The following is a 14040-nucleotide window of genomic DNA, read 5'->3' as shown; positions in this document are numbered from 1 at the left end:
TAAGTGTTTTACAATGAGGGAAGAGGTCTCTATTTATAGTTGAGCATCTCCAAATCCAACGGTACAAAATCAAGTACATCAACGACTATGATTAAAGGGTATCTACAATCAAATCTCTAAGAATATAAAATCATATCTTCTAAGATTACATATCTTATCTAAGATATGTAATCTTATAAAATAATATCTTATAAGATTACATATCATATCTAAGATCTTTAAGATTATAAAATCATATCTTTTAAGATCATGTTTCCATATTTGTCTAACTTGTAGATGGGCCTTCAATCTCTTCAAGCAACGGGCCAGTTCGATTGGGCCAAATGACCTCCTTCCTTCTTGATGGGTCGCACAGATGTGTCATGGTTGCGGGCTCCCATGCGCAACCCATGACACTAGAACATTAATATTACTGCTTCTGCATTTAATTTTTATTAATTCGAAGCCATTGGACTTTTCTTTTGGCCAACAATTTCCTTTTTTATTCCTGCAATTTTTTACTATTTTGATGATTTTATTTTTTTGAAAAAAAGATACATGCATAAAATCGAACAATAACCAAAGACCAACTTTAGGGAAAAAATCTTAATTTAAAAATAGATTATTTCTTATACTTTGGTAAAATTAAAGATTTAAAGTCATTATTTTAAAAAATATTTTTTTTATATTTACACTTCAAAAGTTGATTAGATTACTTTTATATGACCTATATATAGTTGATGAAAAATAAATATGATAAATATTGATGAAAATTACTAAATGTATTAATAATTGAACTAGAAGATGATTAAATAAAAAAAATTAACTTTTGATGCACAAAAACTAAATCTTGAGTTTTGTCAAACTACAGGCATTAATTACATATTTAAACTTAAAAAATGAATTCAGCTATTAAAATTTTACCCATCCGAATCTTACAATTACTAAATAAAATTCTAGGGAGGATTTTCTTTTTTTTCCTTTACATAGGAAAGTGAAAATAAGAATCTATCTCCTTATATATATTGGGAAAAAAAATAGAGTTGCTGTGGAAAACATATATTTATTAATATAAGACCTAAATCCTGCCGAACCCAACCATGCCATATACACCAGTATAACACTTTTTTCTTTTAGAAAAAAATCATACCCATATGACACCTTCCCATATAACATATTTTATTTAAGAAAAACCCTACCCATAAACACCTTTCCGTACTAAAAAAAGAAAGAGAGAGAGAGAGGAGGCCTGCATGCATGCATCAATTATTGGAAAAAATATGCTTACTTAAATGCTCTTCGTTAGCACATTTTATTCAATAAAAAGAAGGGGGGGAGGGGGGGGGGTTTATTAAGGTGATCAAATCAAGTTAGGGGTAATCCTCCATGGCATGCTGCAATCTGCAGTTAAAAATGTCTAAGCAAACCAGAAAATTTTTAGACATAGTTAAGGGATGAAACATAGAGAATCCAGACTAATGTTCTATAAATGAAACAATAAAAATAAATAAATAAATTAGGCAATTGTTTGGTCCCAGAATCTGCATTACATTGCATAAGTCAACTTCTTAAAGATTTGTTTGTTTACTTTGAAACAAACCCCTCTTTCTTTTTCATACCCCTTTACAAGAACCTGTCAAAGCACAATTATTACATTCACATGCACCGAATGATCTCAGTTTGAGGTAAAATTCACACGAGACAAAATCCCAATATCCAACACAATGATTAAGAATGGGGAAGAGAAAAAAATTATTAAATGTAGTTGTTCTTGCAAGATCAATTGACTTGGGTGCATGAATATGATGAGAAGTACACCACAATTCCCAGTAAATTTTCAAAAATATCTTCTATAATCATGGGAACCACAACTTAATTAGAAGGGCTTTCAACAATCAGTAATTTCAAAGACTAAATGCACAACTGTTATGTTTTATCACTACAGTGTCCCCTCATACCCCAAACAGTGAGGATTTATAACACAATGCAATAAAATTATCAGCAGCAATACCATAGAAAGCATTTCAACAACTAAACAAAGGACTAGGATTTTTTTTCACAAGCCATCTCCTTACTTTATGGTGCATAATCTAATCAGCATCAACTAACGAAAGAGTATCAGGCCAACCTGTACAGGTATATCATATTACACTCCGGGTGCAAGGGCCAAGGAGAGTTGTTTCTATTCGTTCTTGTAAAAAGCTGTAACTTAAATACACCTACGACAAAAGATGCTTCATTGACAAAACAAATATCTAATCTCCCTTCTAATCATAGTCCCCATTTTCTGGCGATTGATGAGCTCCATGACCTGTCTTTCCTGCAATAGATATTTAGCTTCAGTATTTCCTACCGCATGAGTGTAAGCGTGCATGCATATATGCATGTGCAAGACTCTAACCTGTCAACTCAAAACCAGTTCTATCATCTAGACCAGCCCTCCAATCTGTTGGCCGAGGTGCTAAATGCAGGCCCTGTGGTTGCATCATGAAATGACTTCCTCCAAAACTTTGATGATCATCATTTCCATCAATTGGGTTTCTTCCTGAAGCTTCAAAAGCTGGGCGAAAGCCAATATTAGATACTGAAGTTCCTGCAACTGGCGATGGCAACTTGCTGCCAGAGGCATCACCTTTTACATTAGCACTACCATCCTTCTTGTTGTCAACCATAAATGTACCAACAATTACCTGTAGATGCAATAAATTATCGTCTCTTCAACATAAAATAAAGGACAATAACACCTACTTCAAGAGAAGAATCCGCAAGCTCTCTTTCTTATTTCCTTTCATGCCAACACCAAGCATAAAATTCCATCATATACAGATAGCTTAAACAAGTTCTATTTATATCAATTGTACATTTTTTATTTTAATTCACATGTTTATTTTGCTTAATCAATAATGGATACAAGTATCCCCTGCTCAACGAATTAGGCTCAAATACCCCCTTTTTTTCCCTAAATTAAATAATAACAAGACTAATACCTGGACCGGGCCAGCGGCCTTCAGAGGTCCACCAACTCCTCCTCCAATAATCTGGCCATCTGCACTTGATAGACATACACTGAGCCCGCCAGTCCTCCCGCCAATTTCAGTCCGAACATAAGATCCAGAGAGTGAAATGATCTCAAACCGGCCCTGATATCATCACCCAGGAAAGAAATCATATTTTTGGTAGTACTAAAAATGTTATTCTAGTTATCCAAAAAATAAAAAGATCAGCACGTTTCCACAAGTTCTCTCAGTGATGCGAGCAATGACAAAGTGGTAAAGGAAACCAATAATGACGTAAGGATATGAACCTTTTAGGTATATTGGCATTACAATGGCATCATATTAAATTGTTTCCATATCTCATACATGAAAACATTTACCTGTTACTAAGTAACATGGCATAGCTAAGGTATGTCTGACATTAGAAATTGTATACATACTTATAATCAGCTGACGCAAACAACAGATTCTAACCGCTTGGTTTATTTTCGTTTCCCCGACTAGGAGAATGATTTGTTATAAGCAACCCAATATTACTGGACTAGTGCCCTAAGGAAGCATAGGTCTAAGCTTCCAGTAACACTTGAATGATTTGTTATAAGCAACCCAATATTACTGGACTAGTGCCCTAAGGAAGCATAGGTCTAAGCTTCCAGTAACACTTGAACTTATATAGCATTCTTTAGACCATTATTTAGATTGTATAAATTTCTTTTAAGTAAAAAGCTAGGCTATTCTTTTTTTGTTGACAAGTAACAACAGATTTCCTAAACCATTTTAGATCATAGAACCTAATCCTCTCCCAGCATTTAGAAGTAACTCAGGTTTTACTAACAAAACTTTATTTATATTCTTATAAGTGTTATTATTATTATTTTTGAAATGAAGTTCCAATTTAAAGATCCCAGAAGAATAAACAAGGAGTTATCTAGTTTGTATAAAATAATTATAACAAAAGGGGAGAAACAAGTGGTTACCTCATAAGCAATGTTACCACCTGATGTTGCTGGCTGGCGGAGGGATGCATTAGAGATTGTACCAGACGCAGACAATATACATAATTCTCGCTTGCTTTGTTGCATGAATAGCATAATTTTTTGGCCCACATCCTATTTGGATCCATATATCATGTCAAGAAGGGAACAAAATAACTTGATTTACATATAGAAACAATACTGCATCTTGACCTAGCACAGTTAATATAACACTATAAGACTACTGTTGTAAATGAAATTCATAAATATTAAAATAGAAAAATCTACTCTCATGGCACTGTTTCAGGCACAAAACCACTACATTTAACACCAACAATAGCAAGCGGGGCACAAATGAATAAGGGACTCTTTCACAAAGGTGGCAGATGGAATGTGCAGCAACATCCCATTACCGGCAAAAACATTAGGAAAAGAAAAAAAAAATGGCATAACTCAACTTGCCAAAAACTAAAAGATGTTAACTGAATTTAACCACCATATATTGCCATTCCTATGTTGGATCAGTTATCAGATGAGTGAAGACACATACTGGTGCTTCATCTCAATCATTTCTAAGAGAGAGAGAAAGAGAGCTGAAAGAACTCAATCCCTTTTCCTCCTTTCCTCTCTTCTTGAGATAACAAATTACCAAATCCAATTTAATAAGTATGCTTGATCAAAAGACTAGTATACTTTTTCAACGTAAAAGGACTCATTTATCCTCTTCATAGGAAAAATGATCGAGAAAATCAATGCAGAAAGGGGGGGAAAAGGGCCATGTCTTAAAATTATTGCATATGCAAAATGCCTTAACTGCCATCCCCTTATAACTATCAAGTATAAACAGGAAAATCCAAATAAAAAATGAAACATAACAGGAAGTATCACAAATATCCTCAGGATTCATGAAACTTTCCACACTGGCTATATTGGCTTCAACTTGCTTGTAGTAAAACACCACAACCTTGAAAGTTTTTAAGGATTTCATATCAGAAACAGAAAGTCGCACACAAAACTTTCTCATAACAGACTTTTGCCATTGATGATTTTACAAATTTCTCTTCTTTGACAATTTAGTCCTTTACTAAAGCACTGCTATTCTGAACTTGAAATATGTTATTATCAATAGATGAGGCAAAATCAATGGGACATTTTATAAATCGAACCATGCCTCAAAACCTTGCTTCAAGGTATGAAAAAAATGTAAAACTACACCAAATTCTTTAACAAAAAAGGAGAGCACAGCTTTTGGAAACAATTAGACAATGCAGGAAAATAGTTCCAACAGATTATATAAATTCAAAAGCACCAGGATTGGTATGCATGAATATCTGTGACTCAAGGACTCAAGGATGTGTAGAACTGACTATCTAAAATATTAAAAAAACTTGTAAAAGTAATAAGCATCATACCTCTCCTGCAACTACATTGATAACATGTAGAGTAAAACCTTGACCAGCATTGCCTGCACCAATTAGAAAGAAGCAGGAATAAGAATTAAGCATCTAATTGAAACTCAGAACCAACTAGAAGCAAATGATAACTAAACCTACTAAAGAACCAAAGTACCAGACATCACACAGCCACGAGAAACATACAATGTATGTGGGGGTAAAAGCACATTCATAAATGAAACAAAACGAAAGTTTGATTCATATAAATGATATTCTAGGAGAGGGTTAACTAAAAATATGCATTCATCTGTCCTAATTCAACATTGCACAATTCTTGAAAAGGTGTACGCCAGAACAGTCATCTGGTGTATTGATGAATTTGACATAAAAATAACAGACACAAGGTTACCATCCAAATTGAAGAACAAAAGAAAAAGGCTCATTCCCAGTTTCCTACTGACAACAGGAAAAAGGAAATTTTCTTTTTCTCTATTATTCATGTGACTCAAAGATTGATTTTTCTCTTTCCTTTTCTCTATTAGTCCCATATTTTTTTTCTTATTTAACCAATCTGCTCAGTCTATGGCACTATCCACCACCAGTAACTAGCAATCAACATGTAGAACACACAACTCAACTGTGATCTGGATTTTGGTTATGAAACCAAAGCTACATAGATACATGTAGATATACCATCTTCTAGCCAAAAGCAAACCCGTGGAGCTTCGAAAAATAAATCAAAGCAACCATGCAAGCCAGTTTTGCAGTTATAAGTTAAACAAAAAAGGCTCCTCGCAAAGGAACAGAAAAAAAGGAATACAGAAGAATGAACTGCCATCAAGTAATGTGGAAATCTAAAATCAGGTTTGCACATAATGAAAAAATGTCCCCCAAATGGATTGAATTTTTTTTCTTTTTTTCTTTTTCCCCACACAAATAAAGGTTTTAAAAGAAATGCAAATCTGCCCAAAAATGCAGCAAAAATTATCAGAAATTTCAAAAATATTACAACCAAAAACAAATACGGAACAAAATAAATAAGCCAAAGGAAATTATAAAGACAATGACCATACACAAATAGAGAAACCTATAGGTAACCGTAAGCTAAAAGTTCTTTAAAATTAGAAGTTGTCAATTAAACAACTAAAAATAAATTTGTAGATGGGGAAGCGGGGTTCACCCCAAACAACCAAACAGAGGGCAAAGGATCATAATTTAAAACATCAAAAAAATTCTTAATAAATTTCAAAAAATTTGCAATAAGCTCCCCAGAAATGATTAAACTGGCAAAACGATAGACGAAAGTAGAAAATATTTTTCAAAAAGCACACACACCTAGAGCAAACAAAGGCAACGATTCGTAAACAATGCACCCAAAACACACGCAAATTCAAAAAATTTGCAACACAAGCACTCCCAAAACCATCAAATTCACGAATAGGAACCACAAAGAAAGTAATTTTCGTTAACAAGAAAAAACCCAACCACAGCAAACAAGCATTCGCTTCTCACGTAATGCACCAAAAAGTAATCCCAATTCCAGCAAATTTGCAACAAAAGGTTCTCGAATTTCACCAAAAAAGCACCGGAAGAAGAAATTTTGATTTTTTTTCCAAAAACACCTAGAGAGTATATAAAGCTAATGGTGTCCCATCGCATGCACCAAAAGCCTCTCAACTTTCAATAATTTTGCAACTCCCAAACCCAAAACCATCAAATTCACCAAAAAGGGTACACCAAAAGTAATAAACCTTTTACCTAAAGCAACCAACTGAGATTTCCTAGAAGACCCGGAAAGCGAAGCACCGGCGCCACCAAGAGCCAACTGCTGCAGCTGCTGATGTTCTCTCCTTTCCTTAGAGGTCGATGACGCCGTTTTCTTAGCGGCCATCGCCTGTTCCGGGGTGCCATACTTCCTAGGCCTCCCTCTCTTCCGCCTCGCAGGCTCCAGGGGTGACATCACCGCGGAAGGCACGGAGTGAGGGTATACCATGTGGTGGGAACCTCCACTCTCGTTAGGCGGCAGAAGGCCATTAGTCGGTGACGGAGTGGTGTTGACAGTGGTGGAGGTGTTGGTGGTGAAGTAGTGTTGTTGGGCTTCATTGCGTTCCATTGGTTTTTCAATATTTTTGAGGTTTTAGAGAGAGAAAGAGGAAAATCTCTGCAGATTTTTTTATTTTTTATTATTTTTAGTTTATAATTTGTTTTTGTTTTTTTGTTTTAGGTTTTTTTATTTATTTTAATCTGGGGTCGTGTAAGCTGAGCCGTTGGATGAAAGTTACGAAGGTAAGATGATTGACTTTTGATATTTGACTGTTCAAAAGATGTCTTGATAAACGGATTAGTTTATTTTGTTTTTAGGGTTTTAGAGGTTTTCCCCCCTAAGATCCAATAATATTATATACGATAATAATATATTTAAATATATAAATATTCTAAAATTATATAACATAAAATTTCAATACTATACTGTGGTAATATCGAATTTAAAATACACATCTACCTTTAAAAATAACAAAAATAAATAATAAAACATCAATTTAAAACTAATAACAATAATATATGTACGAAATTAAAATTAAAAAATAGTTTAAATTATGAATAAAATTTTTTTTAAATGGGTAAATACATCAAAATAAATAATTAAATACACTATAATTGTTTATTATAGCGTTGTTGTTTTTCATAAGTTGGTATCGAATTAATTCGTAACACCAACTTAATCAATGACATTATTAATACGAAAATTCTATCACACATGTATGCAATATACACTAACAAATGGGTGAAACAATTTCTACAATAACATTGAAATGTATAAAAAGAATTAAAATAAAACTTTGATTAAATTTGTAAAGAAATTATTTTAAAAGTGTTGGTGGTATGAGTCTAAATCAAACCATAAGTAAATTTTTATTAATTTTATTTAAAAAATAAAAAGATAAAAGTGCCCTTACAATAATATAATATATTTATACATCAAAGGGTATTTTTATAATTCTTTTAATCAAGTTAAAACCCAATTAAAAGTGACATTAACTCAACATCATAAAATATACAATAAAATGTTAGAATATTTTTTTTAACTAATATCACAGTTGAAAAAAAATGCTTATATATCATACCCCAATTTTTATTTAGGTAATTAGTGTGATTTGGTTGACAAGACAATTTGTGTAGTGCATGTTTTTGTCAAACACAAACTTTTCGTCAATCATTTCATTTTCTTCTTAAATCCTGGTTGTTGGATTTAAATAGTAACAAACTTTAGGCTATTAGATTGTAGGTAGCTTTTATTTTGTATAATTAAAATAGAAAAGCTATTATTATGATTTTTTTAGTGCAGTACTTTTAATTATAAGGTATTTTTTATTTATCACAAAATTTTCAATAATTTCGTAAAGGAAAACACACAATTTAAATACTTTATCAGTTTTTCCAGTAAAACACTTCTAGTTAGAAGTATTTTTCAAATACCATGTGCGTGTGTAATCTTGTCCAATTATTTCTAACATTTTAATTTAAGTCTCATATCCAATTTTAGTGGTTGGTTATAAATTGGAGATGATACATAATTCATCTTGTAACAATCTGATTTTCAATTGTATCGAATAATATGATTTCGAAATCTCATCTATAAATATTAAATAGAGATATTTAAGGAGTTAGTATAAAAATATATTAAAATTTGGTTAAGTAATAGCCGAAAATGTGGTTAATTAAGGCTCAGGAACTAAATTGTACAAGTTTAATCGCTATAAATTTTTAATTAGGAAAAGGCTCGGGAGCTTAAATAACAATTATCCAAGGAACTAAAATGGCTAATAGACCAATTTTAAGTAGATGATAGTCGGATGTGATGTTGATTGTCACTAAATTAAATTAATTAAGGATTTATGTTTAATCAAGCATGACTAAAGTAATTAATTATGTTTAATTAAAATTAATCTAATTATATAAGTAAAAATTAGTAGGAAAAAGATGAAAAAGTCATCATCTATTTGATATTCGACCAAGATTTTAAGTAAGTCCCCATCCATTTTTCTTTGATTTTATAGATTTTTTTTCATGGGAGCTTGATTAAGCTAACCCCTGTATCAATTTATTCAATTAGTGAGATTTTGATAAGTTTCCATTGTTGAGAATTGAATGAATTAGGTGTAAAATTGATAGAAATTAAGCTTAGATTATAAAAATGACTAAACTATAAAGCTTAAACAATCTTGATTGTTAGATTTGTTATATTATGGACCAAATTAAATAAAATGCAAACCTGTTATGAAATTGTGGTAAGAATAGAAAGTAGAAGGTCCTTAATGAGTAAATGTGAAAAATCGGATTTTAATCAAAAGCTTGCGATCGAAAGTTATCTTTGTCTCGAGTTTAGGGACTAAATTGAATAAATTGTAAAATATGCATGACTTTGTGTTTGAATGTAAATTGATGGAAATTGATATTATTTATTATGTTGTGTATCGTACGTAGCTAACGTCGACGCGAAACCTTCGAGAGGGAAATGAAAAACCAGAGTTGTCGACGAGTGACTCAGAAACTCTAGTTTGTACTTTTTTTTATTTGGGATAGAAATATTTGCTTGTATATGTATGTTTATTGAATGATTGATCATTGAAGTGAGTATATAGTGATAGTATGAATTGTTTTGATTGAGTTTGATATGGAATATCTATATAGAGGACTAAAATGAATAAAATGGGAAATAACATGAATTACTTTAATTATGTTATGTGAAATGGAAATTGGATAGAAATATGTTGTATGATAAGAAATACATGTGTATAGATGATGAATTGAATTGTGATTATGAATATGATTGAGAAATGGTACATGTATTGAATTCTAAAATGAAATAGAACATGGGTTCCCTATTACTAGTTGGGCTGAGTTGGATATAATTGACATGCTATAAGATTGGATTGTGTACGGGATTATGCACTATGTACCAAGATGAACCTCGTGTAACAGCCCGAAAGTTAGTGGTGTTAGAAACGGTGGTTCCGAAACCCTATTTCCAATGATCGAGTTCTTAAATATTATTATTTAATATTTACAAGGTTAGTACAAACTTTAATTAAAGTTTGGTCCATTAATTTTTTGTTTGGGTAATTAATTAAGGTACAAGAACTAAATTATAAAAGTCGTAAAACTTAATCACTATGAATTTTTAATTAATTGGAAGACCAAATGAGCAAATAGACCATTATTAAATGGCCAAACGATGGTGGATGGCCATTGTACTCCACTAATTTTGTTAATTAAGATTAGTGATTAATTCATTAAGCTTTAGTTAATAAATTATGATTAATTAATTTTAATTAAATTATATAAGTTAAAATAAAAAGAAAAAAACAAACATTTTCTCTTATCATCTTTTTCATTTCACGAAACAAAGAAGTGAGAATAGGGTTTGAGTTTTCAAACTTTTGAGTTAAAGATTGATCGAGATTTGAATCAAACTGTAGATAATCGAGGAAAAAAAAAGAATAATGGATTATCCCTCGATGTAGACTTGTTCATGAGCTCGATGGCCCACCCGAAAAATGAAAAGGTTTGTGTAACGGGGTTTATGCAAGTGTACACAGTTGTTCAAGTAATAAGTAAGTTAAATGAGTTATCATCTCCACAGGGACTGTATAAGCTTAATCGATTAATTTCAAAATTATAATTAACAATTTGATGAAAAAACTCAATAATTTTGATGATGATGATTAAACTAAGTAAAATTAATTAGATCCAAAGATTGATTCCTATGCAATTCTAATCTAGATGCAATTTACCTAAATGTATGAATGAATGGCTTTAGCAACAAAAACAATCAACATTAGATGGGCTAGGATAATTATATTAATCAATTCAATTTACTTTATCATGCTTAACAATGTTCAAAAATACTTCCACGGTAACTCGATCTTTCATGAGTTTGGAAACCAAATTAAGTCCTCTCAGATCTTTTACTTAGTTAAATATGTATTTTACTGATCATATTAACTAAGCGTTTCTTAGCATTTATGTAAGGTTACAGGGACATTTATGTTTAAAACAGTTTAATTACATAAACCTAAAAACTATGCAAGGCAATAGAGCTAATTAAAGATATTATGAACCTCAACTTAGTCAAGTTTAATGATTTAAATTGAGCATTGCACTTTTCAATTATGTGTCTATTAGCCGTCGTCTGGTTGGGATCGCTCAACTAATCTAAGTGCATCTAATCACGTATGAAAGAAATGCATCATGATATTAATTGAAAACATGATTGATTGAGGCCTAAACATGTTAAACATGAATAAAATAAATTTTATTAAATTAACATAATCATCCTAGCAAATAAGATTTAAAGTATCATTGTTGATGTCAAAAACAATAAACTCAAAGCAAACATGATTAAAATAATAACAAGAGGAAAGAGTAAATGCTATTCAGTTTAGCTGACTGACTCAGTTCAGCAGCCTTTCGAATCTATTCTAACTGAGTCACTCATCTATTCTAAATAACGCTTCGTTTGCTAAGTGTTTAAGGGGTAGCCGACTAATGAGTGCTTTTGACAAGTTTTTGAGGCTAAAGAATGGAGGAGGGATGGACGACTGTGCAAGGGGAAAAGGGAAAAAGAATTAAGATGAAACTAGTGAGACTGAGAGAGGAATGTTGAAGGATGATTTGAGAAGTGGTAGGTGCATGGTATTTAGAGGTGAAGGTAAGGGGTAGATTTTGCTAAAAATAGAATTTGAATTCCTTCTTTTTCTATCACACATGGCCAATCATATTTCAAGGAGAAGGAGATGACTTAGTCTCCTCATTTTGAATTCAAATCAAGGCTATTAATAACCATAGGGTAGACGGTTTCAACAACAAGTTGTTGGGCTGATTTCTGATTATTTTCTAACTGTAAGGACCTTCAATTAAATGCCTCAAAGCTTGCTTTTGGGCAGCCATCTACTTGTGCTGAAACTAGGCTTTAGTTCCTCTTTGTTGGACGATTTCTCTGTAATGCCCCGAAATTTATATTTTTGATCCTGCTTGAATATGACACAAAAATCTGTATCTGCTTCAGTGGTTATGGGTTCTGGGTGTGTGTGAGAGGTCCCAAGTTCAAGCCTTAGGTTTGGCAAATTTTGGTATTTTGTTGAATAAAGCCTTACTCTTGTTCAGTGGGCTCAGGTTTAAATGCTAGTAGGACTATATCAGAATGGGCCTGCTGGTCTGGTGGTTAAGGTGTGTGTTGGAGTGAGGGAGGTATAGAGTTCGAGTTTCTGCGCGAGCAATGGATTTATTTTGTTGCTTGTGCCGTGTGAGAGTTTGAGATGGACTATAATGCTGATAGTGAAGAGGTTTATGGAGAAAATTAAAAGATTGGGATAAGGAAGTTATCAAGATTTTAGTCTTTTCCATTTACCAAAATTTCTCTGCAATTTTCCCTTTCTCCATATTCTTTTCCTTTCTTTTCCTTTCCCAGTCGAAAATCCCTTGTTGCTGCAGTTTTTACTCCTTTTTAGTATTGGTTTTTGGGCATTTTCCTTCATCAGTACCCATCTCTGCGGTTGGTGCGAATTCGGTAAGTGTAGGGATACTTTTGGGTCTCGTTATTGATTATGGGGTTATTAAGAGACTGTTCTTTTGTTTAGGAGACAACCAAGGTGCTGTGGGTTACTAAAATAGTATTCTAATCAGTGAGGAACTGTCGTTGTTCGTTAAAAGTAAGGTCATCGGTAACTTTTTAGATTTACCCATCTTTAATAACTCGGTTTAAGTGACTAATGAAGTGGTGTAATATTCGATATTAAGTTCTAGAGTACTCGTGGTTGCATTAACTTCGAAACGATACAAGGTGTGTACTTCGATTGCATAGAAAACGGTTTCGACGAAAGCCAAAATCGAAATTGTCGACTCCACACGGGCGTGTGGATTGTCCGTGTGGAGGCGTTTGGCGATACACGACCATGTGATCAACGAGCCAGGCCGTGCACGTACCACACGAGCACAACAAACACGGGCGTGTGAGGTTGGCTAGGCCGTGAGTGAGGCACGGGCTAGACCAATTGGGCCATGTGACCTACATGGGTGTGTGGGCCCACACGGGTGAACCACACAGACGTGTGGGAATCTAGGCCAGGCAGTGTGATCCACACGGCCAAGGTCAATTTGGGCCGTGATTGGCACACGAGCAGGTCACATGGGCCTGTGAGCCCATTTTTCTGAAATGCCCAAGTCGACTATGACCTGTCCTAGGGTCGGTAAGCTTTACTTAGAGCCCTATTTCTGAGATGTGATGTTGTGATGTATGTGTTAGCATGTTATACCTAGCATGAATATCTGATCTGTTCTGGAATAAATGTATGATCTGTTTTTCTGCATTATAGTATGTCATTTTTGTATGATGCATTGCGTCGGGCTACATTTGATGAAGTGAAGGAAGTACTGAAGGGATTCATAAGCCCGCTATCTGGCAGCTAAGCTGCATACTTGTGATATGTGCTGCATTGCAGTACCTTATGGTGTGTAGGGATGGATGGATCAATTTTGTCCCCATATATGGTGTGCAGGGATGTGTGGGTCAATTTTATCCCCATATGGTGTGCCGGGTTGGATCGAGTTGGTGTGCAGGGTTGGAGGGCATGTTTATGTACTCTGATTTGATATGCATGAGACGGACTGAGGCCCTAAGACTGTATGTGATTCTGT

The 14040-nt window shown here is 33.4% G+C and overlaps 1 protein-coding gene across 1 annotated transcript; it reads right to left on the bottom strand.

Annotated features, from left to right (window-relative positions):
* Positions 1 to 1851: 1851 nt before the first annotated feature.
* Positions 1852 to 7552, bottom strand: LOC107889263 (AT-hook motif nuclear-localized protein 14). Its single transcript, XM_016813632.2, has 6 exons — positions 7102 to 7552; positions 5362 to 5414; positions 3953 to 4084; positions 2967 to 3119; positions 2381 to 2669; positions 1852 to 2299 (listed from the first exon to the last, which is right to left on the bottom strand). The coding sequence occupies exons 1-6, from the start codon at positions 7454 to 7456 to the stop codon at positions 2247 to 2249; spliced, it is 1035 nt and encodes a 344-aa protein (XP_016669121.1). The 5' UTR covers positions 7457 to 7552; the 3' UTR covers positions 1852 to 2246.
* Between the last annotated feature and the right edge of the window lie 6488 nt (positions 7553 to 14040).

Source organism: Gossypium hirsutum, chromosome A11, assembly GCF_007990345.1.
Source record: "Gossypium hirsutum isolate 1008001.06 chromosome A11, Gossypium_hirsutum_v2.1, whole genome shotgun sequence".
Classification (NCBI taxonomy): domain Eukaryota; kingdom Viridiplantae; phylum Streptophyta; class Magnoliopsida; order Malvales; family Malvaceae; genus Gossypium; species Gossypium hirsutum.
This window is presented reverse-complemented; position numbering and strand designations above follow the sequence as displayed.

Excerpts from the sequence above, each read along its gene's own strand:
- LOC107889263 (XM_016813632.2), bottom strand. The coding sequence starts at position 7,456 with ATGGAACGCAATGAAGCCCAACAACACTACTTCACCACCAACACCTCC. Across the intron at positions 4,085-5,361 it reads TCAATGTAGTTGCAGGAGAG|GATGTGGGCCAAAAAATTAT; the intron begins GTATGATGCTTA and ends GGATCCAAATAG. Across the intron at positions 2,670-2,966 it reads AGGCCGCTGGCCCGGTCCAG|GTAATTGTTGGTACATTTAT; the intron begins GTATTAGTCTTG and ends TTGCATCTACAG.